The sequence below is a fragment of the Podarcis pityusensis genome (assembly GCF_964106645.2).
Source record: "Podarcis pityusensis genome assembly, chromosome: 10".
In the NCBI taxonomy this organism is placed as follows: Eukaryota; Metazoa; Chordata; class Lepidosauria; order Squamata; family Lacertidae; genus Podarcis; species Podarcis pityusensis.
The window spans coordinates 68,145,218-68,172,855 of NC_138035.1; the positions used below are offsets into that span (position 1 = coordinate 68,145,218).

The 27,638-nt window shown below is 41.5% G+C and overlaps 2 protein-coding genes and 1 long non-coding RNA gene across 4 annotated transcripts in view; all 3 read left to right on the top strand.

The window, feature by feature from the left end:
* The first annotated feature begins 269 nt into the window (after positions 1-269).
* On the top strand, positions 270-21,562 carry BCAP29 (B cell receptor associated protein 29). 2 transcript variants are annotated; one of them, XM_081023848.1, is made up of 8 exons: positions 270-373; positions 1,424-1,531; positions 4,722-4,822; positions 5,678-5,828; positions 8,154-8,286; positions 10,953-11,049; positions 18,512-18,612; positions 19,950-21,562. In XM_081023848.1, the coding sequence occupies exons 1-8, from the start codon at positions 285-287 to the stop codon at positions 19,986-19,988; spliced, it is 819 nt and encodes a 272-aa protein (XP_080879974.1). In that variant the 5' UTR covers positions 270-284; the 3' UTR covers positions 19,989-21,562. The 2 variants fall into 2 exon arrangements, with proteins under 2 accessions (XP_080879974.1, XP_080879975.1); XM_081023849.1 differs by lacking the exon at positions 270-373 and adding an exon at positions 641-876.
* LOC308486769 lies at positions 11,056-18,386 on the top strand. Its single transcript, XR_013991287.1, has 2 exons — positions 11,056-13,269; positions 13,654-18,386. It is a non-coding gene; the product is annotated as an uncharacterized lncRNA (long non-coding RNA).
* A 4,813-nt stretch (positions 21,563-26,375) lies between the features above and the next one.
* Positions 26,376-27,638, top strand: part of SLC26A4 (solute carrier family 26 member 4) — a 30,316-nt gene continuing 29,053 nt past the window's right edge. Inside the window, exons 1-2 of the mRNA XM_081023597.1 lie at positions 26,376-26,553; positions 27,383-27,556. Of these exons, the coding sequence (XP_080879723.1) occupies positions 27,396-27,556 (161 nt within the window). The 5' untranslated portion in view covers positions 26,376-26,553; positions 27,383-27,395. The remainder of the gene's footprint in view (positions 26,554-27,382; positions 27,557-27,638) is intronic.

Consider the following 27,638-nt stretch of genomic DNA (forward strand, 5'->3'; position numbering starts at 1 on the left):
CCAGGTATCCCCAAACTCGGCCCTCCAGATGTTTTGGGGCTACAATTCCCAACATCCCTGACCTTTTTATGAATGGGTGGGATTTGTGGTGGAAAAAGAGGACAGAGCCTGCTTTTGATGTCTTAACCGCAGTTAAGCGATTGCCCTATTTATGTTTCCACTGACTTCTTAATAGCTTGTGGGCTCAGTTGCCATATACCAGGCATAGGCAAACTCAGCCCTCCAGATGTTTTGAGACTACAATTCCCATCATTCCTGACCACTGGTCCTGTTAGCTAGGGGTGATGGGAGTTGTAGTCCCAAAACCTCTGGAGGGCCGATTAGGGGGTGCCTGTTTTAAACCGTGCCTCCCTTGCACGAAGAAAACTAGCAGGCCAGGCAGGGAGAGAGGGAGCTTCTACCATCTCCCTGGGCCTGCCGCTTTTCTCCTGGCAAGGGAGGCCCGCTCGCCTTCCGCCACGGAGCGGGAAGCCGTGCTCTCCCCACGCCACACCGAGCGGGGTCCGCCTCGGTCCCCTCACACCGCCCGCCTTCCCCGCCGGGTTCGGGCCTCCTCTCGAGCGAAAGCGCCGCCGGGGCTTCGAGCGTCGGCGAGGCCTCCCATTCGCTGCCAGGCCCGCCTTCTCCCCTCCCGGCTGTTGGGGCTCCGCCGCTCGGCCCGCCCGGCCTCTCGCAGCCGCGGCTCTTTTCCCCTCCCTTCGCCCCGCAGTTTCCGCCGCCGCCGCCGACTCGCGTGTGGCGGGCAGAAAGCGGCCCTGAAAGAGCTCGCGGAGCTGCGGGTCGAGGCCGCAGGACCCCGGAGGACGCCTCGCCCCCTTCGGGTGATGAAGGCAGGAGGGAAAAGGCCGCAGCAGCAGCGCCTCTTTGGAAAGCGAGGTAAAAGAGAGGAAAGTTAACCCGGGGTCCGTCCTCCCCACAACGGCTGCAGAGGCTTCCCCTCAGAAATGGTGGCGGAGGGGAATTTCGAAGCGTGAAAGGGCCACGAGTATTGTGTACCCCGGGGTGGGGAAGGGGCGTGTTGTACCCCGGGGTGCGTGTGAGGAGAACGAAATCTCTTCCCGACACGTATCTGTGGCAGTTACGGCGTGACAGAATCGGATTCATCCCTTGTACTCCGGTCGACAAACTCGGGGGCGGCAATGGGGTCGTTTGAACGCGGACTGCAGGGCTTCCCCATATCCCATAGATCGCTCTCTGTGGGGAGCGGGGGCTGGGTCCATTTCATTTCATTTATTTTATTTTATATTTATATTTATATTTATATTATTTATATTTATATTTATTATTATTTTGCCCAATGTTGAACTGTCACGCCGGAAGCCCATGTTTGTGTTGGGGGTCACATTAATCCGAAGCTCTTCAGCCTGCCTTGTCTGTTTTGAAACCATGGTGATCTCTAACCGGGGGTTTTCCGTCTCTGCAGATCCCTCACAGATAAGATGACTTTCCAGTGGACAGCTGTTGCAGCCTTTCTCTATGCCGAAATAGCAATATTACTCTTGCTCTGCCTCCCGATTATTTCTCCTCTGAGGTAAGGATATTGCCGCAGGGGAAATGACCGCCGTTTCATCAGAAAATAAATGGAAAGAGAAAGTACGGATTGGATTGCAACATTGGCAGCAGGGTTTAGGACTGCCTTTTGCAAATTATTTTGTGCTATAAGCCTACAGGTTCCATTCTTCGGTATTTATAAGAGCATTTAAAAAGCTGACTTGATACTTATGTTGTTTGCTCCAGGGGCCAATATGTATTCACAGGTTGCCCCCCTCCCCTTTTCATCTTTGAGTAACAGACAAAATAGCTGTGCTGAATCTCCCCAAAGCAATAAATAAAATAAGCTGAACTACTTCCAGTGAGAAGAATGCCTGCTGGTGATAAGACAATCAAAATGGCAACTTTAAAAACTCTTTATTTATTATTTGTATATATTACCTTTGTTAAGTTTTTTTTTTCATAATTTCGTGTGTGTGTGTGTGTGTGTGTGTGTTTGGGTGGTTGTTTTGTTTATTTGTTTGTTTATTTTTTTAAATTCTACCTCTGATGCTGCTCCCACAATAATCTTAACAAAAGCATATAATAGGCATTGAAAATTTGTAAGATTTAGAACTCCATCGGTCACACGGTAGTAACGTTAATGCCATTGTTTTGCTGATGATTCTCAGAGGAGCTTTTTACAAGTGTGGTCCTTGATCAGAATTAATATTGCATTGACAACAGTAATTGATAGTGGTCCATTGCCAGTGGTGATGTATTAGAATCTTTGGTCATGGTAGCAGTGGTCTTCTTTGCATCACAGTAATTAGAATACAAATACTGTGCTGTTTGTTTGTATATATTTTCTGAAGAGAATCTATATAATAGTAACATAATAAAAAATAATAATTAATTCCTCGCCCATCTGGCTGGGTTACCCCAGCCACTCTGGGCGGCTTCCAACACATAAAAATGTAATAAAACATCAAACATTAATAGTAACAATCTGATCCGATATAAAAGTAACAATAATTTTAAAATAAACAACTTATATCAAACAAAGCAACATTCAGCAATACATCAGAATCTAATAGTAAACAGTAAAATTAAACACCAATAAATAATAATTAAACAGTTCACAGTTATCAACCACAATAAAGAATTACCAATCTACAATCAATAAAAATAACAGCAAATCACAATGCATAAAATACTACAAAACTGTGTAAAACAGGCATCCCCAAACTTGGCACTCCAGATGTTTTGGGACTACAACTCCTTTCACCCCTAGCTAACAGGACCAGTTGTCAGGGATGTTGGGAATTGTAGTCCCAAAACATCTGGAGGGCCGAGTTTGGGGATGCCTGGTGTAAAAGGATCAAATTGGGAAACAAAGACACACAACTTTGGGCTGCCACAAATTCTTAGCACAGGCGGAACTTTCTTAACTCTCCTTGACAAGTTGCCAGCTGACCAAACACTATAATCATCTTAGATTCCCTAAGTAAGTTACATCATCAACATTAATAAAGGGTTGTGTATATGAAAACTAAGATAAAGCAAAGATAATTCACATGGAATTTTGACTATGCCTCATAGTCTAAAGCTGGATCAGAAGTGGTCTCATTAAGTTGAATGGGGCTTATTCCTAGAAGAAATCGCAACCTCAGATTTCTAAAGGGGTTTTCAAAACTCAGCAGCCTCTCTTTTTGCCACCAGTATCCTAAGACTTAGGAAGGAACACTGATTGGGATTTGAAGATCAGTATTATTTATTATTATGATTTATTTATTAGCATTTATCAGTCGCTTTATACAAAAGAAAAGTGTCAAAGCAACTTGACAGGATAAATAAAACAAATAAAAGCAATTTTTTAAAAGCCAAGAAAAGAGGCATTACATGCATCCTAACCTAATCAGACTATCTATAAAATGTTGGTATGTTCACAGCAGTGGTCATCAACCTTCATTCTTAACTGCTTGTTGCTGATTAAGAGACCTTTGTCCTTTTCCGGGGACTGTAGGTTCAGAGCTGCTTTTCCTGCTAGTCATCCAGAGTTAGGCAATATAAAGCCTGCTTCTCAGATTCTTTAGTATAATTTTAGCTTTGTTTGAAAAACAGTTTTTGCTAAAAGTGACTAGATGCAATAAAGGACAAGGGCACTGTACCTATATCAATGCCACCAGTTGAAGGTTTGATTATGCATGTTACTGTGATAGTTTTACTAACAAGATCATTGAAGGTGTGATTTAAATACACACATCAAGGGATTTTCGTCTTCAGAATAAGGCTTTAAGAGGATCTGAAAGCAGCAAATTAGTCTCATTAAACCTGGATGCTAAAGATACCTAGTCTATCTCATTAGAAGCAAGCAGCCTTGGCAGGTCTAGACTCTGAATTCCATAAGTTATACCTGTTACCATCATTGTAGCTGTAATGTGATGAACAAAGGGATTTTCTATCTGTCAGTTCTGGAGATACAGGAACCTCCTCAGGGCTTGGGCCCAGTAATACTGTCTGCTCTATATTGCAGAATTTTTGTGTACTGTATACTTGCAACTACAGAGAAATTGCATTTTCATTTCAAGCTGTACAGTACGATTGCATATTGTGTGCAATTAACTTGCATAATTTCAGCCTTATGCAGTTGAAAGCTGGCCAGCTGAAATCCCACAAATTAATTACACAGAAGGCAGACATCTTAAAACGCCTTTGCACTGGGTTTTCTCAGCATGGAAAGAGCTTTTAAGCTTTCTTTCTTGCTTACCGGGTTCTGTAATGCTCTCATGAAATCCTGGACAGTCCTGCAAGATCTTGTATGAATATCCCAGAATGTCTGTGAGAGCATCCTAGAGCCTGGTAAGCAAGGCAGAGAGATGATGATGATGATGTTTTATTAACTTTTTATACCACCCTTCATCCAACAATCACAGGGCAGTTTACAATATAAAATACATGCCACAATAACAAACAAAAACAACACCCCACCTCCCGTTTAAAAGTTCTCTGTCTTTCTTGGATAGTGAGGATGGTCATGTGGGGGCGGTTCCAAGGGGGTGGTTTGAGTATACAGTACATATTTTTGCATATATGTGCCCCCCCAAGCATAACCCCCAGGCAAGATGCCATTGTACTGTACTGTAATTTTAAAAGGCGCTGAAAAATTATTCAGTGGATTATAGTGTGCACTTCATAGTAGTCTTTTTACAAATGAAGCTTCTTTCAAACACTGCAATTTTGTTTTACAGATGGGAGAAGGTTTTTATGATCTCTGTGTGGAGCAGAATCAAAAACTACTGGAACAAGGGGTTCCTTACAATTATAGTTCTGTTAATTGTTTTATTTCTGGGTGAGTTGGATATCTCTCTTGTTTGTATTAGTATTCATATGCATGTAAGTGAACCAACAAAGTTAATGTGTTTGAGGGATTATTATATTTACTGTGAGTTATCTTTGCTGTGAATAGTTTGAGAAACCAAACAAAAAAGTTAGTGTTACACTTTTTGAATCTGAGGCTGTAACAAGCCATGTTGTGCTAGCATGTTAGCAGATAACAAAACAGAATTCAGATTTGGTATGGGAAACCCAGTGAACACTTGTGGCAGGAAGTGATTTTGAAGTAATCAGTAGGCGGCGCTCTTTCTCTTTGGACTAATGCTTGAACTAAAAGGAAAACAGTTGCGCAATGAAGTTTCTGGGAATTTTACTGAGCTCTGTCATCACTGAATTTGTTTTTTTGGAGGAAGGGAAATAGCATTGCATTTTTAAGCTACTGCTAAATATGGAATTGAATGTGTTCCCTGATGATTACAAAGTTAGCTGTATCTTGTAGCTTGTGGTTTTTAAGTGCTATATATTAAACATCTGTTAAGAAAAGCCATCCTTTTAAAATATAAGGAACATTACTATTTTATAAAATTGCTTAATCATAAAGCTTGCTGTAGGTTATAGATTATTTCCGTGGTCATTACTTGATAAACAGTCAAAGTCCTTGCTCTGTGCCCACAGAAAGTACAAATCTACTTCCAGAGGGATTCCCACTGCCAGTAGCCAGAACAGGGCAGCTATACTAATAAAAGTTAAAGAAGTTTTATCGGGGGGGGGGGGGACAAAAGCTTTTTGATGCAGAAGCATTATGTACAATAATTGATAAAAGAAGGCAACGGAAAACAAATGCAAGTAACTCTCTCTTTTTTACTCGTAGATGCTGTAAGAGAGGTGAGGAAATACTCAAATGTTAACTTAAGTGACAAAACTGCGCATACAAGTGCCAATGCATTGGATCACATTCAAATGAAACTTTTTCGGTCACAACGAAATCTTTATATCTCAGGATTCTCTCTGTTTCTTTGGCTGTAAGTATAGTTATGTACTACTTACTACTTAGTAATTCTGTTTTTTGCCTCTTGTAAGAAACTTGGTCCAAAATGGAAAAAAAAGCATGACTCAAACCCCAAGTTTGTAAAAATAATAATAATATGCAAGTTGGGTGAGCGAAAATGGAGGGTAATGGTAATTTATGCATGTTTGAGAGAGACAGATTTACTAATGGAAGTAAATAATTAAAAAGGATATATTAAAGTGAATATGGGGAAATGAATATGACTCCCCCAAATGCTGTATTCTGAATTAATACAGTCCTCTCACTGAATTGTACTACAGTGGTACCTCGGGTTACATACGCTTCAAGTTACATACACTTCAGGTTACAGACTCCGCTAACCCAGAAATATTACCTCGGGTTAAGAACTTTGCTTCAGGATGAGAACAGAAATTGTGCGGCGGCGGTGCAGCGGAAGCAGGAGGCCCCATTAGCTAAAATGGTGCTTCAGGTTAAGAACAGTTTCAGGTTAAGAATGGACCTCCGGAACGAATTAAGTACGTAACCAGAGGTACCACTGTATTTCAGAAGACAGATGGTAGTATCGGTTGTTTCAAAACACTGCCTCTTGCATCATAATTTTTCTGCAGATGAAAGGCTTGCTAATAAGGTTCTCATATGTACCTCCCATGGTACCATGATCCTGTTTGTTTGAATAGGATTGTATTCTAAAATCCTATTCTGAAGCTGGATGACTCTAGGATTTAACACAACAGATATTCTGATAGAATACCCCAAATGCACAGGTAGAACATTAGCAAAGCAGCCAAAATCGGTTAGAGTCTCTAGTTGGACATGGGCAGTATAGAAGTTTAGGGCTGCCTTATTTCCTGGACGAGGGGTCTGCAAGGTTTATCTTGCCTGGGCCAGATAGGTCCCATGGAGATCCCTCTGTGGGCCGGATTGCACGCGTGCCCACAATTTTCTGCGCATGCGCAGACACAATTTTTGGTGCCACAGAAGCGAGTTCGGGGGCAGCTCTTGGTCCGGTCAAACGACCTCTGCAGGCAGCTTCTGGCCCATGGCCCTTAAGTTGCTGACCCCTGTCCTGGACATTACCGGGATTTCAAAGGATGTGATGCCTGGGGGGATTTCCGGAAGGCAACGGTTTGTCCTGGATCTTTGGCAATTTAGCTGAGGAATCAACACTATATTGTATGTCGCAAGCATGGGAAACCCATAGGTTGAATGTGGGCCACAGGCAGATTTTATCTGGCCTCCAGTTCTTGCAGTCATAACCTGATGGTTCAGTAGGGAGGAGAAAGGGCTTTGCCTTTGTGAAATTGCAGCTTGTTCCTCTGCAAGTAGATCAAAGCAATGTCTCTGCAGACTTGCATTCCTCACAAGTATAGGAAAAGTAGTACAGAAAATTTCATGCAATTTTCAGGCTGCAATTGCATTTTAAATAGCTATAAAACAGGGCTTGGAGTTCAGCAGTACATTGACCTTATTTGCACTCTTCAGGGATTACTGTTGAGATTCTACCTCGCACACAGTCAGGCCCAAGAAAGGTTGTTGGAGAACTTTGTTTTTTCCCCCAACTTCACTTTTTAAGCCTGTGAGGAAAGTAAAAGGTGAAACTCTAGTGGAGCTACTAAGAATTAAACATATGCATCTATTGTAATGAAAAAATAGCTTTTTTTTTGCATGTGATTTTGTGTGGGTGGAATAGTTACTGATAGTTTTTCTCTGGGGTAAGGTGACACTGCTCCTGAAAAAGGTTCCTTACTCATTCTGTACTCCTGCAGTCTATGGCCATGATATGTCAGTTCTGGGCTGTTCTGGCATTTCCTTGTTTGCTTCTCCTTTCTCCACATACTAAGTTCATTCCGTTGGCATAACTGGCGTATCTCTTTCCCTGAGCACAATGTGAGTACGTATAGGATTTCTATGCTCTCTGATTTAACTGCAACTAGCGAAACTGAAACTACCTTTACTGCTGCGGAGTTCAGACACTAAACCAGGGGAAAGAATGGTGGCTAATGAGATGTATTTTTAACATTGTCAGAAAGTATTTTTATTTTCTGAATAGCGGTGGCTATGTGGCAATAACTGGGGCTCACATCTAGTGTTTAGATAAAATGACTTCAAAGCACCTGGCCAATCTAGGTCCTGGTTCAGCTGCAAGTTGTAATAGCATCTTAAAAAATAAAGCAGTTCATGTTTCACATAACAGAGCACCTTTTCTCAGCATTTAAAGTAAACAGTTATTGAAGACTTTAAAAAAAATTATAACACGACTTATACATTGATACTGTATTCTTTTCTAATGGGTTCATGGCTTTTCTGGTTTCCACAGTGTACTGAGACGTACCATTTCCCTTATCACTTCATTGGCAAAAAAGATGGGAGACCAGAAAGCTCTAGAAATGGAAGTAGAAAATATCAACAAAGTTGCCAAGAAGTGCTTGGAAGAGAATGAAAAACTTCAAGTATGTTTCACAGTTGAATGGGTTGTGTCTTGTTTTTAAGTGCATTTTACCGCTTTGACCTGGTTCGCATGCTGCTCTAAGCTAAGCGTGGATGCGTGAGTATGAGGGTTCCTGGAGAGGAGAAAGGGACTGCGTTGATCCGTCTGTAGTGCTGCTGATGTGAGCTAAGCCATGGTTTGGCTTAGCATGTCACCTTACTGCAGGTTGTGGTTTGTCCCACTTCAGACAAGCCACTTCAGGTAAACCAATGACAGCTCGTAGTTTGGCCATCTTATTAAGCAAGTGTGTGTGTGTGTGTGTGTGTGTGTGTGTGTGTGTATGTGTGTGTTTCAAAGAAAGTCATACTAGCCTTGTGAATTAGATCTGGGTGCTATCCAGCCCCCCCCCCAGACAATAACAATTTGTCCTAAAGCCATAAAGCAAACTTTTTGCAGTATTGAGGTGATATTGTTTAATCATTCGTCACCTTTCTGTATAGATACTGAAAGGCTTGTTTGGAATTTTTGTAATATATTTTGCACAGTAATTTACAAGACCCTCAGACCTCATGGATTTTTTTTAGAGAGCTCACACTAAAACCCATTAACAATTTTGACACAAAACATTAGTCATACCTTCATATCTCTATCACTTTTCAAGCAATATAAAAGTGGAACAAAGTTTTTTTAGTTCCCTCAGCAGCTCAGAATCTGTTTGGCGCTGCTTCCTCATAGGCCTAGTCTAGAGGAACATGATGCTAGAATACACTGAGTCATTTCTGGTGAGGGACTCCAGTTCTGTGCTTGTTTTCTTTGTACAGAGATTTCTTAATACAGGGAATCATTTAAAAATATCTGATCTTCAGAATTTGATCAACTCATTCTCCCCCCCTCCCTCCTCAGTGTCTCTCATATTCTGAGGTGGTCACGTTCATCTGCTGCATGTGTAAACCAAGAGTGATTCTACACTAGGTGTTTGTTGTGGAATTGCTTTGTTTGCTTGCTGTTTATGGGTCATCTGCATGTTGTTCCCATCAAAATCATCCTCCAGTGTTTCCTCTATGCTTCTTCTGTCTTTTTCAACCTGCACAAAATCAATTTGGGGGAGGGGAGAGCACAACAGTAGCTTAATCTCTGCAGCTAATAGATTGTCTTAGCATTAGTTTTGAGATGTGCTGGGTTAAGATTAGGGTTAGTGTGATTAAGTGAGTTGTCTCACCCTTAATTCCCACCAGTAGTGTGGATGGATGGACACACACACACACACACACACACACACACACAGTTCTATACCCTTCTGAAGTATAGAAAGTCAGTTGTAATTCTTCATCTAGTTTACAGTGGAATTATGACGAGTGGGTGCCGTTAGGAACTGCTAATCTGGAAGCACCCCAAACCTTAATTTCACATGGGTAAAGACACATTGTCACTGTCATCGCTATAATTGTGTTTCATTTTGGTAGCACAGAAAATATTAAACAGATGGCAGGCATAGTGTTACATACTTGGGCTGTGAGCCTGTTCACCTCATCCTACACATGATGATCTGTGTTCATACACACAGATTAAACATGGAGATAGAAACTTTGATGGTCAGTTGTTTAGAATGGAGGGAGGAAAAAAGGCTCTGGATTCAGATTCCCATCACCATAAAATGTAGCTGTCAAAGTCAGCCATTGAATCAACTCTGCTTGCACAGTCTCATTCCATCAAGCAAGACTATACGTGGGAAACACAAATGCAACCACCCAGAGTGGCTGGGGAAACGCAGCCAGATGGGTGGGGTATGAATAATAAAGTTATGATGATTATTGTTGTGTGTGCAGTATCCAGTTTTGCAGGAGAAACACATTTATGAAATGCATATGAATCCTCATGGCTTTTTACAGCATACGTAAAATGGTCCAGGGGTGAGATCCAACATAGTTAAAATGAGTCCGGTCATGTATTAGGGCATATCCTTCCTCTTCACTCCCTATGCACATCCAAAACTTGCACTGGAAGGTTGGGGGACCTTCCAGTTTAGATTGGAGGGAATGGGGGGGTAGAGAAGCCAAAAGTCCTATTACTCAAGCAGCTAAACATCTTTGCACGTTGTCCAGATTCCCTGCTTGAAAGAGCTCTTAATTGAAAGTTACACTGGCAATTAAATGGAGGCTCAAAAAGGCAAGGCCAAAAAGAGATGAATGTGTCAAATATAGTTAAAGTGTCAAACTTGAACAAAATGAAGAAGACGCCAAACCTTTTGACTTACTAATTATAAAGATTTTAACATATCATATCTGTAACTGTAAGTTAGTAATTAATGCTTTCTTTCTTTTTTGTTTGTTAAGGCATATGTAAATATATTATTCTAGAAATTGGGTTGGTCTCTAATATTTTGAATTGATAGGAAGTCCATAGCAGCAAAGGCCTTTATTCGGGATCAGGTAAAGGTTAATACAGAAGCATTCATAGTGCTAGGGAAAATCAAATGAGAACCTTTGTTTATAAAACGATGGGTCTAGGTGAGCAGAAAGTGTGTTATGCAAATTACTGTGTTTCTTCCAAACCACCATTGAAGGAAAAAAAAGCAAAATGTAGGCTCTGCTTTTTATTGCACCTGTTTCACTTTTTCTTATTGTTACAATTACTTTGAAACAGTAATTGTAATCAGGAAAAGTAACTAATATTTTTTCCTTTTACCAGTCAATGAAAGCTAAATGTGACATGGGAGAAGTGTCCGATGAAGAGCTACAGGAAGAAGTGAAAAAGCTGAAAGACGAATTAAAGAAAACTTCACATGGTACTTTTTTGCCATTTGCTTTATCTTGTGGTTTTCTGTGTTGAAAGCCCCCAAAAGAGGGTTTTGACCATAAAATATTGTATAAAAGGTACTTTGTCGGTAAAGTGCTGGGTGATGGCCCAGATTTGTGCCATGCAAGGGCAGAAGAAAACCAATAACAGAAAAATCAAAGACATAAAGATTGGGCCTGAGGTCAGGTCTTTGTGCTAGTATGAAGAAATTACTTTTAAAATGTGCAACATAAGAAACTGTCTGAAGTTATGAACTGAAAGTAGCATTTCTTTAAGAGGAACAGAAGAGACCCAAAATTGTTCTCCTCCTCTCGTAACAAGACCCCCCCTCACTTATTGTTTGCTTCTGTGTTTGACTTGGGCTGTCTTGATGAAACAACACTGAGATAAGGCAGATTTTTTCCTGGTCGTGTGTGTTAGTTCTGGATCTTGCAAGATCTGTTACCCTTCTGTATATTTACTAGGCTGAAATGAAGGTCTTGTATAGCATTGCTCCTGACCTTGTGAAGCCCAGACAACTAAAATGTACTTCTTTGACTGTGTGCAGAACATTGCATAACCATTATGTATTTTAAAGCAAACTTACAAATGCATCCATTTCAAAATCCTAGCTGGAACAACTCTCTATCCTAGTTTATACTGACTTTAGTGAACACTTTCGAACCCACTGAGAATTTTTGCCAGTTAGGATGAGTGGATTCCAAATATTTAATTGTGAGGTTGATTAGAAATAAGAACACATGAACATATGTATTCTGGCTTTCATTCAGGAAGCTCAAAATGGTTTTTTTTTAATACCACCAGCCCTGCAAGTTATAAATACATAGTGAATCTCTCAGCTGAATACAGATTATTGTATCCAGATTTTGGAGGCTTTTAAAATAATGCTGCCATCACATTTTTATTCTATGCAGAAAGAGTTTCCAAGTGAAACTAAAGCTACAATTCCATCCATAGCATTCTGAAAGTGCCCAAGAACACTATCGAAATTCAGTGGACCCATGGCCAAGAATCTCAGTTAAACAAAGCATTTTCTTTGTGAGAAATTGTGCATCTTCTGTGGATTTTATATCCAGAACTACAATTTTGTGCTTTAAACATTAAAGTCTTAGTAAGTAAAACGATTTATTGATTGTGCAGAGAGGAGTGCAATATAGTTAAAAATGCATAAGAATTCCATTAGAATTAAAGGGAGGGTAACCCATCTTTAAAATTATAATCCATAAAACCCATGGAGCCACCCACAGTCTCCTTAATTGCAGCAGCACACCATTGAGAGCATCCAGCAAAAGCTCAGGCAAACAGATCAGTCTTTATCTGGCCCTGTAATAATAAAAGCATCAATACCAAGTGTACTTCTAGGGGGAAGGCATTCCAAATTCAGGGTGCCACCATGAATCACCTCTTAGTGTAGTATTCCAAAAGGTGTGACAACAACCACAGCTTCCCCTGAAACTAAGGAAATATGATACAGGGAGAAGAATTGCTTCAGATATTTGGGTCCCAAGTTGTTAAAGGTAGTTGTTGTCAGTACCCCGAATTCAGCCTTGAAATATATGGGTAGCCAATGCAGATCTTTCAGAATCAGCGTGAAAGTGATTCTAGCTACCTGCTCTGGTCAGCATTCTGGCAGCCATGTTCTGTACTAAATGTGGCTTCTGAGTCATTTTCAAGGAGAATTAGAGCTGGGTGTCACCAGCGTACCATTGGCACATTTCTTCCAATCCCCTGACGGCATCCCACAGTAGCTTTTTATAGACGTTGATCATGGGGGACAAGATGGAACCTTATGGGACCCAAACTACAACTGCCTTAGAGGCTCCACAGGTCACCCAATGCTAATTTCTGAAATCTGTCCTGTAGTTAGAAATGGAACCACTGTATCACTTCACCCTCAGCTTCTAACCCGTAGAGCCAATCCAGTAAGATACCATGGTTGATGGTAACAAAAGCCACTGAGGAAGATCAAGGAAAATCGATAGGGATATCTTCCCTCTGTCCCAACGAAAAGTGCCTGTCAGGGTGACCAAGGTCATCTCAGGGCTAGAAGTGAGCCTAACCCGGATTGAAATAGGTCTAGTTATTTCACTTCTTCTAAGGGCGCCTGGAGCTGTCTGCCTGCCACCCTCTTAAGCATCTTACCCAAGAAGGGGGTGTTAAAAAGAGCCAAAAACAGATTAAAACTTGCATCTACTTTCTAAACATATGAGTAAAGGTAAAGGTACCCCTGCCCATCAGGGCCAGTCGTGACCGACTCTAGGGTTGCGCGCTCATCTCGCTCAAGAGGCCGGGAGCCGGCGCCGTCCGAAGACACTTCCGGGTCACGTGGCCAGCGTGACTAAGCTGCATCTGGCGAGCCAGCACCAGCGCAGCGCACGGAAACGCCGTTTAGCTTCCCGCTAGAAAGCGGTCCCTATTTATCTACTTGCACTTAGGGGTGCTTTCGAACTGCTAGGTAGGCAGGAGCTGGGACCGAACGACGGGAGCTCACCCCCGCCGCGGGGATTCGAACCGCCGACCTTTCGATCGGCAGGTCCTAGGCTCTGTGGTTTAACCCACAGCGCCACCCGCGTCCCTCCAAACATATGACTAGACTTGTATAAATAAATAAATAAACAAACAAAATGCAGGTGGCAAAAAGAGTATGGTGAAGTCTCCTGTCTCGTATAAATTGGCAGGGAGTTCCAAAGTGTAGGTGCTGCCACTAAAAGATCAAGTTATTACAAATGCAGAGCAGGTATAATGTGGCACTTGTAACACTGCCAGCTCCTCCAGTCAAGGTGGTCAGACGATGTTGTCCCTCCCTGATATACACGCAAACTTAATTACTAGATAATCATGTCAGCATGAGAGCTGTTATGATTTGTTATGATTAGGAACTCAATCTGCACTTTAGACTATTCTGAATTCAGACACCTTTGGCAAGCCATTGTTCTCTCAGTCCATCTTCCCTATCTGCAATATGGGAATAATGTTGGCCCATTGGGATTTTGTAAAGGTTGCTGATGTGTGCATTTAAGCCCCTGAAATATGTGATAAAAATGCTTAATAGCAGCAGTATTGATGCCTGTGTTCATTTATAAATATTTCCAACACACAATGGTATACCTGTTTAATTATGAGTTTTAATTACATGCCTCTATGTATCGGGTGTTCTCAAAAAAAGATGACATTTCAAATGAGGAGGAAAAAGTAACGTTTACACAATGTTTGCTGGCTCTTATAAACAGACATAGCTTGTATACAAAATAAATGTAATAACATTGTTCTCCTTGATGAACTCTTTGCTATAGAGTTTTCCTCTGTTCATTCAGACAGCTATGCAGCAAGTTAACCTATAATGTTGCAACAACAAAATCATTTTTATGATCAAAATTGAAAGTAGCTTTGTAAAATTCGACACTAGAACTGACACAGGAGAGGGAAAATATTGATGTTCCTGAATGTGTTCAGTTTTTTAACTGACATTTTCCCAAAGAACCAATGGCAGGCAGTTGTCTTATTTGAAGTTTAAAAACGGGCTCTTAAATTCAGATTTAAAGGATTGAATTATGTTCTGCTGGCACAACAAGACTTTTATCTTCTCTCTGCCCCAATCCCTCCAACTTCTCTCCAAATGTGCACCTAACCATTTCCAGCTGATTTTGAGAGTACACAGGTAGGTGGCACAGTTTCGGCATCAGAGATGGCCCAAATAATTTAAAGTCATTTTATAAAAGTTGACAAACTTGCTTATTTACTATATGAATAGGGGGCATAGAAAGGTTACATATGGACTGCGGTTTGTTCTTTCTCACTGGGCCAATGAGGAAGAATCATGTAAAACTTGTGTTCCAGACTTCTCCAGTAGCTCTAAATCACCTAGGAGGTGTCCCATATATAGCAGCAGGTATAATAATAATAATAATAATAATAATAATAATAATAAGTATATGTTGCCCATCTGACTGGGTTACCCCAGCCACTCTGGGCGGCTTCCAACAAATTAAAACACAATACGACATCAAATATTAGCTTCACCAAACAGGTGTCATCTAAAAGTCAGATATTTATTTCCTTTACTTATGAGGGAAGGGAGTTGCACTACCGAGAAGGCCCTCTGCCTGGTTCACTGTAACCTCATTTCTCTCAGTGAGGGAACTTTTCAGAAGGCCCTTGGAGCTAGATCTCAGTGTCCGGGCTAAATGATGGGTATCATGCCCTATTCTCAAAATGACTGGGAATTAACCTAAAGCTACTCATAAGGCTTCTGTTTGTCATATAAACATGCCATGGGAATATATAACCATATCTTACATTTTACTGAGCTTGCAACCATGAACATCTCAGCAGGCAATAAATCCATGAAAGAGGATGGACAGACATTGAAACAGCATGTGCCTCAGGGAAGGGCAAGTGTCAGATAGGGGATCTTGTTAAAGCTCAGGGTGGAAAGAGTGTGGTTGGGGTGAGTAGAAACTGGCAGAAGACAGGAGAACAGCATGGGCTGGAGGTTGGAACGCTCCTGGGGAGAAAGAGGGGGGCAAGCAGAAGACAGCTTGGGGAGAGGAGATTTTCCTGCAGTCTATTGATGGCCCATTTAGTGCATAGGGAATTTATTAACTAAAGCCTAGGCTGTGGGCCTCTGCTTTCTCTGTAGTGTGTTAGGTTATACATTCTTTCATGAATGTGTATTATATGTAAACCCAGCATTACATGTAAAATGCAAAATCATTCACTCTTTATATATAAGCAAAATTTTGAATCAGATACTGTGTTCTGGCATCCTAAAGATTCATGTTAGTGTCTTAATAGTCTTACAGTAGTTGGCAACTAAACTGCCAACATTGCCTCTGCATCAGACAGCTGAAACATTTTTTTTCATTCCTTTTATGCCCAAGGAGCTTGGGGCGATGTACAAAATACATACAATAAAAAGGTACAATAGCCAACATACTTGAAAATATTTATAAAATTCAGAACCATTAAAACACAGCAAAACCATCTGTTGCTGTTCAGTATTGAAATAATCTAGCTTCTTTTTGTAAAATGCCAGAGTAAAAAAACCCACCAACTGACATCTGATCATAATAAAGCAAGCAACACAAACATATCCCAGGAGAAGGGGCTTCTAGAATTGGAAGGCCTTGTTGTGCAGCCCTGTATGGTGAATCCTTGGGGGTTAGGGCATAAGCAGAGCCCCCTGCTGATTTTAATGCTTGCCTTGGCATATTTTATAGAAGTCAATTCTGTAGATATATAAGCCCTGTAATATATACACTTTAGAAGCCTTCACCAGCACCTTGAACCAGCCCCAGTAGCACACAGATGTCCATTGCAGTGCTTCTAAGATTGGTGTTACATGTTCCCATCTGACTGAGCAGCTTCATTCTGCAACTTCCAGGCAGTCTTCAAGGGCAGCCCCAGATACAACGCATTACAGTAACCCAAATGTAAGATTGCTAGAGCTTGGGTTACTGATTCCAGACTATCCCAGCCCAGAAATGGCCCATAGCTGGTGAACCAACATTAGCAAGCAGTAGGCACTCCTAGTTTGAGTTTGAAAATAAGTTTTTCCTGTACCCGGGTAAAATCCTTAGACATTCGGCTGGGCTATTTGTACAGCTCACATGCATTTGTAACGCGTGTTTGTCTTTTGAACTACATTGGCAAATGCTTATTATAGGGCATATGTGGTAATAAGCACTCTGTTACAGGTAGCAAAAATATTTCACCTTCAAGGGACCTACAACTCACTTTAGGGTGCAGTGTTCCAGGCACTGCTGAACAACTTCCTTTTGTTTCGACTGAAGCTTAATGCAAGTTCTACTGAAGTGCATCTATTTTACTCTGCTAAATGTGGCTTGGGACAAATAACCTTTTCATAGCATGTAAAAAGCTGTTCAAATACTCCACTCAGATGCAGTAAAATGAAAACCCAGCCTTCTGGCAACTTCAGGGCAATTCTACTCCATTTCAGTGAGTAGGTCCACAGAAGGTTGCTTCCTATTTCTAAGGACACTGAGAACAGAAAAATCTAACTGAAATAGTGTCATTATGTTGTCCGTGGTATATTTGAAGAGAACGGAACGCCAGTATTAAATTTGTTGTATTTCTGTGTGTTTAACCATTTTGTGCACTTGAACACTATTTTATGTTACGTTTCATTGGAATATTAGGATATAGGGTGAAGTGAGCCTAGCATGATGCCATGGGCTGGCTGGATGCTGATGGGAGGCACCAGCTGGGGAACCTCCAAGGGGCACCCCAGGGGAAGAAGGCTCAGAGCCAGGGAAATGGTGGTGGGACAATGAGGAGTAGTTAGAGGGAGCAGACTGGGAGGTGTTGGAAGCTGTAAAGGTAACAGGGTGAAGCAGAGATTGGAGTGGAATGGGGCCAGGAGACAGACGGGCAGGCTACTGAAGAAGCTAGGGAATCTGAACTGCTCACAATCTGGTATCATTGGAAAACAGCCCTTGAAAAAAAAATATTCCATGCAATTTTATATAGGCATTGTAGTGCTTACCTGCCCACCCACATCCCACGAACTCCCCCAGAATGTCTTCTTACAGCTCTAAGTCTAGACTGAGGAAGGTTTTTCGTATGCTGGACCTTGACATTCTTCTGCTAAGAAGACCTCACCCATCCTGTCACAAGTGTATTTTTGTCAAAACATAGCAACAATGCAATAAATGTTTTTCTGTGCTCACCTTCAACTATCTCCAGATATCTTGGTTATGATTAAAGACAGGATTGTTTTTAGTTACAACTAGAGCACCTTGCCAGTCCTTCATAAAACACTCAGTAATTAGTTACTGTTGGATCAAGTTACCGAAAAATGGAATTTGCAATCTAATAGAATGGCAACTTCTTTAACATGAATAAATGCTATAGAGCCAATTACTTTTATTATTTTTTTAACCCTCAGTTGCTTCTAAGATTTACACCACCTTGTGATATATTCTAAAAATAGGAGGATAATGTTCTTAATAGTACTTTTTATAATGTATTATAAAATAGGAAGGCTTTGATGTATTAAATCATATATAGTAGTCTTGCACCACCAAAACCATACTATTATAACAGAACTTGCAGCAATGCTTCACTATCTCATCTGTTCCCTACGCCACTTTCCTTTCAGTACCTGAAGCTCCTTTTTCCTTCCACCAGCACACAGGTCTCTAGACGTGACGTTTTTCTCTTCCAAGCTGACCTTTCACATTTTTCACACAAACTTCAGCATTCTGCTGTAACCCCCTTATGCAGTTAGTATGTGTTGAACATCAGTTGTGTAAAAGCAGCTCACGCATTGGCAAGGATTTCCTGGCATGCGGCAGTCATTTGTTATCCTGTTATATAGCACTGTAATCTTAAAAAAAACAAAAAACAAACCAGGTATCATTTAATGCACAAGTATTTTGTCCTAATGCTGTTATTCATGTGTTGAATAATACTACTCCTGTGTTGTGCAGCTCTCAGCAAGGCCAAAGATGACTTTTCTACAACTCAGAAGCGGTGTGAAGGCCTTAGAAAAGAATATGACCAACTTACTAAAGAATACAACAGAATGCAGGTAAGGTGGTAGAAGCAGTTGATTTGCTCGAGCAAGACTTCCTGGAATTTGACTAGCCGTGTTGTGTGTGTTGAATCCAAAAGAAAATTTATCACACAACAATCTTTAATTCTGTGTACGTCTGGACAATGTTCTTTCAGAATAATGAGAATACTTAACTCTTAAGTTTTCCCAGAACAGTTGTTGAACTGGAACCTACTTTGTTTTAAAACAAACGTGAATTATTTCATCAATAATATTGTATGTTCCTTGAATAGTAGCACAGAGGAAGAGGAAGAAACTCAAAAAAGGGGTTTCCCCTTCTTTAAAAAGATTCTGAATTTGGTTCACATGTCACAGTAAACCATAAACCATCATGGTTTACAATACGCAAGTATGTCACCCCTGCTTTTCACTCACATGGGGAGGAAACAAGCAACAGTATGCCTAAACCATTTCTTTATTTTGTTAATTTATAATTTGCCTTTCACATGCGTCTCAAGACAGTTTAGAAACATACCATGAAAACTGCTGAAAATAGTTTTGAAAGTCAACTAGAGATAGGTTTAAACCTCAAGATCATGGTTTGCTTCACTCCCAGCAAGCCATGATCTTTGCCAAGGTTTGCTCTCAGCTTACTAATCATGCCTTGATCCCTGGTTCCAACATAATGTTAAACCAGGGGTTGTGTTTTGTTTCTTCTGCCCACTAGCTGGGAGGAACAAAACAGCCCAGATAGGAATATTCACAATAAACAACTTAGAGTTGAGCAAAACCATCAATTGTAGCTACTAGGGTACTTTTTACAAGGCTAATTGCACTGGCGGAGAGGCAATTTTGTGACACCTTTATGCTGACAGTGCTCCTTCATACTGCAGAAAGACTTGAAAAAGACTTCTATTGGAGCCAACAGAAGGCTTCTTTGAAGCTTAATTGTTGAGGAGACAATTTTCAGAGGGGATAGTCACAGCTGGAGAGTGTAGCCTTCCCTTCTTCACTGCAACCCCCCTCCCCTGCCACACTTAGGCTTGAATGAAATATTTTATTGGCTACAGTAGAGAGCTTTTCCTATCCCAAGCCATTGTTGGGAGTTCGTATCTTCCTCAAGATTGCAGCCTTTTTCAAACCTTCTTTTAAGGTGGGGAGATGGAGAAGGGGACTGTGCATGTGTGAGAGTTTTCACTTGTGTGTGTGTTTGCTTGCAGTGGAGGATGAGTGGTGCCCACAACAGTTTCTTAGGTTTCCAAACATGCCAGGGATTGGCAGCCTATAGTGTACACATTAACTCTGATGCACAAGTTACCCTGTATAAAGATAGCTTCACTCCTTTTCTCACATGTGTCTCCTTACCTTTACAGTGTTCTTCAGGTGGAAAACATGATAAGAAAGGCCAGTAAATGCAGCAGAAGGACATCATTAATACACGTGCATCAACATGAATCGTCTCTTGTTCCTGTCTTTACTCTCCTAAGCTTTGTAAAAACAAGGTCTATTTTCTTTAAAGGGAAATGCTCTGCGTTCGTAGCTGAAACGCTAGGTTGCCAAACATATTTTATTTTGCAATGGAAATAGTGGCTAGGATCCAAAGACCTACTTTACTTGTGTCAAAGGCGCAGTGGATGTTTTGCTTTGATTTTTGTTCTTGTTCTTCTTTGAATGGCAGATTCCCATGGCATGTCACACAAACTCCATTAAGCTGCAAAAGAGATCTGCCATGTCTCATGGAGGGCTGGTGTTCAAGAAATACAAGTCCATACCTCCTTTGAGCACACACCTTTATTTGTGTGGTTATTTGAATGCAGACCAGTAAGTGGTGTGCTGTCAGTATACTGTGAAGAATCTTTTTAAGCCTATAAGGAAAATGTAAAGCAGTTTAAAATGGAAATTTCCATTAACCACTGTTCAGTTTCTATCCACTGTTTTACACTGAAACTGAAAAAGGTAGGAGATTGTACAACCGCCAGCTATAGTAATGTAGAAGAGGCTTTTAAAACTACATCAAACCATGATGCTAGAAGAATAAGCATAGTGAAACATGCTACATCCAGATAACTTGACAAACAGTAAAAAGCATTAAAATAAATTTTAAAGGACTTCACATTTAATTGCATAGTTATTTATAGTTGAGAGTTTCTTCTTTCCCCATCTTTAGATTTTTACTATAGTATACTTTACTTCATGTATTCAAGAATTTGAATATGTTGTATTTCCTTTCTGCAGTGGGTGATACCCCTGAAAAACACATATATGTAACTTACAAAACAGGCTTTTTATGGTGATTAGTTATTTGTGATATTGTTTCTTTCTTAAAACCTTCATTATCTGCAACTGAAAGGTTTTATTTTTATTTTTTTACATTGGTTCCAGTATGCTGCTTGGATGTTGATTTGTTAATAAAAGAGATTGTTTAAGCTTGGTTTATCTTCCTACGTGTCTTAACTTGGAATTCATAAACAACAAACTGCTGTGTTTACTTTGCTCCTGTGACAGTGAAATAATTCCATAAGAATTTATTTGGGCAAAACTAGCCCAAATAGATACCATAGTACACTCTGTAAGGGAGGAACTGGTATTTTTAATTTAAAAAAATCAAAGATTTAGAACGGTGCTTCTGTATACTAATACCAAAAAGTGCAATGAGTATGCAGAGTTTCATGTTTATATGCATCTGAGCTTGTTGGGGAGAATGTTGTTTGTGTAAGTAAATTTTGTGTTTTGTGTTTCTCTAGTTTCTTCAGCATATGAGAGAAAATTGAAATCTGTTGCATTTGAGTCTGCTGATTCTCTCTTGAAACCTGCGCCCACATGTTTGCTGTTTAAATACCATTATGATGCACTCCAATAAGCTGATCTTGCAAATTCTGGGGACTGTACTGAACACCAAATTTTTATTGCAAAACTTAGTAAAGGCACTGCCAAGTTATGACAATACGTTTGTTGAGTTCTTGCATTAAAGATCTTGCCTACTCCATGACCTGTAGTGGTGATATATTGCTGTGACAATATATATTTTCTGTGACAACTGCTAGTCTGAAGGATGAGGATACAACCTGAGGATCTGGTTAGATATGGTCCCCCTCACAATGAAATTTGCCTACCACTGTGTTTTTATGTGCAATACTTGAAATCTCAACCAGTGGAAAGTGCATTTGTTTGGGATTTTATGGAACTTCCATTTGCGCTAGCTCTTGTCCTTTCCCCACCAATTCCCCGTGCTACTCTTTGAAGTAATATGGAACAACACAATCCCACTGTGTCTTGCACACCTGAAATCAGGGGAGCAGGGGATTATCTACAAGGTCTTGTCCATGGGTGCAAACATGAATGAGTGGAGGGCAAGCAAAGTGATATGATGAGACAAGATGGTCCCAGACAAGAAGGGTGACCACAAACGCAAGATACTAGTTTATCCAAATACTTTGCCTTTAGCGGTTTTATTGTATGCACAATGGCACAGACTCCATTTAAGTTAACTGCAACTGCACAAGTAATTCCAATAAATATAAAGGAAAATGTCTTATAAAAAGTTCCTGGTCAATTGTTTTGTGTGTGTGTGTGTGTGTGTGTGTGTGTGTGTGTGTGCGCGCGCGCGCACACACACACACACACACACACACACATATATTACTTGCTCTCCCATTCATCTGTCTGTCGCAAAGGGATTGGTTTCTTTAAAAGTCAGTTTTCTCCTCCCAATAGGGATATGAATTGCTGTACTGGTATTTCCCTCTCCTATGGGGCCATCAGTAGTTATATCACATGAATACAGTGGTTAAAAAACCTCTCAGGAATTTTACAAAAATGTACAAACTGAGATGGATGTACACCAGAAGGATAGTTTACATATGTGTGGCTATGGAGTTGTTTCTTTGACTCAGCAGGAGTTCTTAAAACTTTACACCCAGTTCTTTTCTATTCACAGTTTACTTTTATTTTTAAATAAAAGAATTTCTATTCACAGTTGAAAGACCAGCCTTTTATCTTTTTCTGGTTTCCTTCATCTCTGGCCCTTTTCTCTTAGGGAAGGGAGACCTCTGTTCCTCACCTCCTGAGCCTCTGCCTCAGCCCCAAGGCTGCAACATGCCTAGGGGACAGGGGCAGATGAGGAGGCACTGGGTGGACTGTGCGACTGAGGACTACTGGTGGTCCTCAGTCCACCGTTTGAGAAATGCTGTCCCATCTCCTGAAAAAGATACTATTCTGATGTTAGCAGCAGGTGATACAAAAGTCGGCTGTGGTGATAAATAGGTAGTAGCTTTCCTATCCATGTGAAGGACATCGTACAAATGTGCTAGTAAACATCGTAGTTGATCACATATTTGAAACAACAACAAAAAAAAACACAGCACCACAAACAATACCTTCTGTAGGTGAACAGGCAGAAAAAAAACTGAAAAAAGTCATAATGAAAAAAACACTTTTAGAAGAAGAGAAAAGAGAATGACAAGCTTAAGTTTATGACAATTCGCTCTATTTTTATTGAATACAGTAAGAAGAACCTGCTATTTAAAAAAACACAGAGAGCTTTACATAAGGTGTTGTGAATTGAAGTAATAAGTAAATTTTCTCATCTATAAATGAATTGTAGGATCTAATTTAGAATCAAATTATTATATATTTGTACACATGGAAGTATGTTGATATCTTTGTCTACGTATAATCAGTTTATGTATGATCTGCACCAGTATGCAGCTGACACCTGACCCTATTTCTCCATGTCAACCAAACTAATATAAACAAAAACAAAAAAGAGGGAGGGAGAATAATACAAAGTCCTCTTTCACAGGTTTATTTTAACTTGTCCCACACAGAGAAAGGTGAACCCTCCCAGCTCTCACCTGGGAGCTTCCCTTTCTTCTTCCACCTTCCCACCCTGGGAGATCTTCCTTGTCTCTCACAAGGTCCTTTATCAACTAACCATCACCTGCATGTTAACTCTTGAGTAGAGGACCATTCAAAATACAAAGTCTGTAGCAGAACAGAAACAAAAACGGCAGAAGGAAGAAACAGAAGAGGAAAAGGAATTAAAAGGAAAATAAATATTAAAAATGAGTAAAAAGGACTTCCCACTATCTGCCAGCTATATCTACAAGGATTCTTCCAAATAGATGTTAAATCCAGAGTAAACTCCAGCTGTTCCTCCCTCTGCTAGGCAATGTTTTTTCCAGTCTTCATTCATCCAGGCATCTCAACTTCATTCATTCCAAACAGAAAGTCCAAAAGAGGTTATCTGGTTATTATAAACATGAACAACAGTCCAATATTAAGAAACATGCTCTGTTCTTTATGTTGTTGCACTCCTCTGGAAGAAGCATGCCTGTAGCAAAGGTTCTCCTGAATTCCACCTTGTCACTAGAGACCCAAGAATCTCCAGTGACATAGAGTGCCTTTTCCTATCTGTAGCCGGTTTTCAAGCCACACCTGTTCCTAGACAGGGATAGCTTGGCCACAGTAATTCGTACTCGGATAACTTCCCATTATTGTAATGTTCTGTATGTATATATTTATTACAACAAAACTCAAATTCTGTTACTTGTTTTGTATTGGAACAGTTCCTATTTATATTTACATTTATCTACCTGGTTCAGCCAGCAGATTCATTAATATACCATATAAGGAACAAATAAAGTAAAGATGCAAAGGGTCCACTTATTTTCACTAATGAGGTCACTGCCAACTGAAAAGAAGCATTGACAACCCTGGGAAACTGCAAGAGCTGGGGAAATATTATTTCCATAAACAATTTGTGCAGGGGACTTTGTGATTCTCTTTCAGCTAAGCATGCTGTTAAGCATGCAACTGTGAAATGGCTCAACTTTGTGCTCCAACTTCCATACTAATTAAGAATACTAGTTCAAGCACATGGAAGAATTGTCAGATTTGGGCTTTGAGTCATAGTGGTAGCGTGGAGAGCCAAACTGGAAAGGCTACCATAACAGAAAATACACAGGAGTAGAAGTGGTGACTGTTTTGGGACCAAATGTAGGGTTGGGATTTTCCAGTTTCAAATGCCACAGTTCCAGTAACTACAAGCCTACCTTCTACAGTATTTCTGCGATGACAAAGCGTGGCGTCTCCTTGATACATAGTAAAACACTAACTGCAATGTGCAACTTACTTATATATTGCTAACACATGAAACTGCTGATTTGTACAACTGGTATCCAGTTTTTCCTTTAGCAAAAGTCTAAGTAACTAATAGCTATTATAGTTCCTGTTATCATATGCCTTGCATCAGGACAAAGAGAAGGAAAAGGAGCCCGTACACTTGAAGAAAAATATAAACAAACATGAGGACAAGGATACATTAGCATACACAAAATATTGGTGTTTTGAAGGCAACAACCTCCTGATTCTCTCAGCATATTAATTAGGGTATGCATGCATCCCAGTTCCTTATTCCTTTCTATATACATTGGCAATTATTGGCACAAAGGCAGTAGGCTAGTGTTTCTTGGGTGAAACTGAAGATTTTGGGCTGGATGCTTTGCTAGGGTTTTTCATAGAGGAAACACATTCGCGGTGCCAGTGTATAATGTGAAGTACTTGAAAGCTTAATTTGGGGGTGCACCCTCAGTTCCTTGTTATTTCCCCCCCTATATGTTGACTATTACTGAATGGGGTAATATACTTGACCATGTCATGCACCCAAAGCAAGCATTGGGCCAGTTGTGATGCTAGGGTACCCCAAAGCTACAATCTCCTCCTTGTTGCATCCATGATATGAGCTGGCCCAAAGGTTTTTGTGGTGTGGCCCCTTCTCCTAGTTCCTTACTCAATTCTACATAGTCACTAGGGGAGCCACATTTGGCAGGCTGTTGGGCCAAAATGAAGTGGCGCAGGGATTTTCATAGAGGACTCCCTCCTAGACTTGCGGCTGTCTGATTTGCGGTGGCTCAAAACTTAAGGTGGGGCGTGCACCCGCTTCTTAGTGGCAAAGCAGATTTTGGATTTTGACTGAAGATCCTTATTGTGGACCTCAAAGGGGACATGAATATATATGGCACTACTAAGAGTATCTTAAGATGTTCCTGAGCTCCACATTATGCCTGCTAAGGCCAGGACCTTTACAGAATTGACATTTAGGTTCCTGCTTAAAACTCCCCAATTCACTCACACTTTCTATCAGGAGGTGATCCCAGGGGTGCTACATTGAATAAAATATGGGGCCTCAGGTAATCCACATAGTCACATGATGTGGCAAAATGTCCATCAATTTTGGGGCCCCTGATTCTCTCAATTTGGGGGGGGGGCAAGGGGACCTTGGCCCCTAGGAGTTGGTTCCTATGGATCCAGCTATCTCAGTGTATTAATCCCACCTAGTGATCTGTGATGTGTTTTGTTCTTATTTTATGAACACACTTTTGTTGCTGATTTTACGCTGTTCGCTGCCTTGGTTTTTTTAAACTTGGTGGCACAGCTTTATTATTTTTGCAAATGAATGAATGAATGATACGGGCCAGCCCAGAGCTTAACTTTGGAACGCATCAGGGGCAGAGAAAGTCATGTCCGTGAGGCAGCTCCTTCAGCTCTGCTTCAAAGGTTCATGGGGTTGAGAATGGGAAACAGGTAACGGGAGGGAGGCAGGGAGGGAGGAGGCCAGCGAGGCAACCTGTCACATCGGCTCTGTTTGCCTGTAAATAAAGGCTAAGCGGCTGAGGCTGAGCTGGCTGTATAAATGCTGCGGGCGGGTCCCACGCCTTGGCCAAAGCTGGGGCTCTGGGGACGAGCGCAGGTGAGGAGAAGGAGGTGCGCTCGCGTATTTCTTTCAAAGGCACGAAGAAGAAGAAGAAGAAGAAGAAGAAGAAGAAGAAGAAGAAGAAGAAGAAGTTGTTCTGAGGTTCTTCGGCGCTTCAGGACCCGGACAGCGGCGCTGCCTTGGCGCGCAAGAGCGGGCTGAGGCGAAGAGGCAGCTACCTGTGGCGAGCGGTGGGAACGGAGCGCGCGGGAGCAGCTGACGTGGTTAGCGCGGATTTGGCGGGACGCGAAGGGGAGCGAAGGGAGCGCGCGCGGGGGGGGGGGGAAGGCCGTGGTGGTCTGCGGTTGGACTACAACTCCCGTCATACCCAGCTAGCCAAAGCAGCGGTCAGGGATGATGGGAACTGTAGTCCCAAAGCAGCTGGAGACTCCAGTTAGGGGGAGACGGGGCTAGGCTAGACTGTGGCGCACGGAGAGGGAGGGAGGCTAGCGCAGGTTGTTGACACGCAAGAAAGGGGCCGGGGAGATGAAAGAAAGAAAGAAAGAAAGAAAGAAAGAAAGAAGGAAGGAAGGGTCAGGGAGCTTAGGATATAAGTAGACAAAACAGAATTTGCTTTCCCCCCGGCCCTTTCCTTAAAGGAAGAGGCGCCACAATATCGTCAGAATGGCTCACCCGTGTCTCTCCATGTGGGGAAGTTGCTAAGGCTGTTCTCCCCACCCCCTCATGTGCAGAATGTTCTGGCTTTTAGGAAAGAAAATAAGAAGAAGCAGAGGCCTTAGTGATCAGATTGAAGAGTTTGGGGCCGTCTTTTTTTGGGGGGGGTGTCAGACGGCCTTCAGAGCAAAATAATGGGGCTCCCTTGACCAGAAAGAAGGGAGAAGCTGGCTGGAGGCTCCCTGAAGAGGAGCAGGAGCCGGCCGTCTCTGAAGCTCCATCCCCTGGAAGATGCTTGTGTTGCCAGAGGCCGGCTTCACCTGGCTCTCCCAGGTGTGGGCGAAGTTCGCAGGGCATGCTGTCCTTGATGGCTGGCTGCCTCTGGAGACCGTGTGCTTAAGGGACGCTGTCCTTCTCCTTCATTGTTTCCACCTGTAGGCAGGGCAGGGACATGGCCACAGGTGGTGGTGGTGGAGGCGATGGAGCCCTCCCGGATCTCAGTCGCTATGTGGTGTCCCGGCCCGTGTACAATGAGCCTACCTTTCAAGAGGAGAATGAGAGGAAATTGGTGGTGCCCAAAACACTCCGGGAACGAGTCCAGAAAACGTGCAGGTGACTGACCGGCTGCCATACATCACGGTTTGGTGGCGGGGGGTAGGGGCAGGTGACACCTAAAAACTGAAAGAATCCTGGA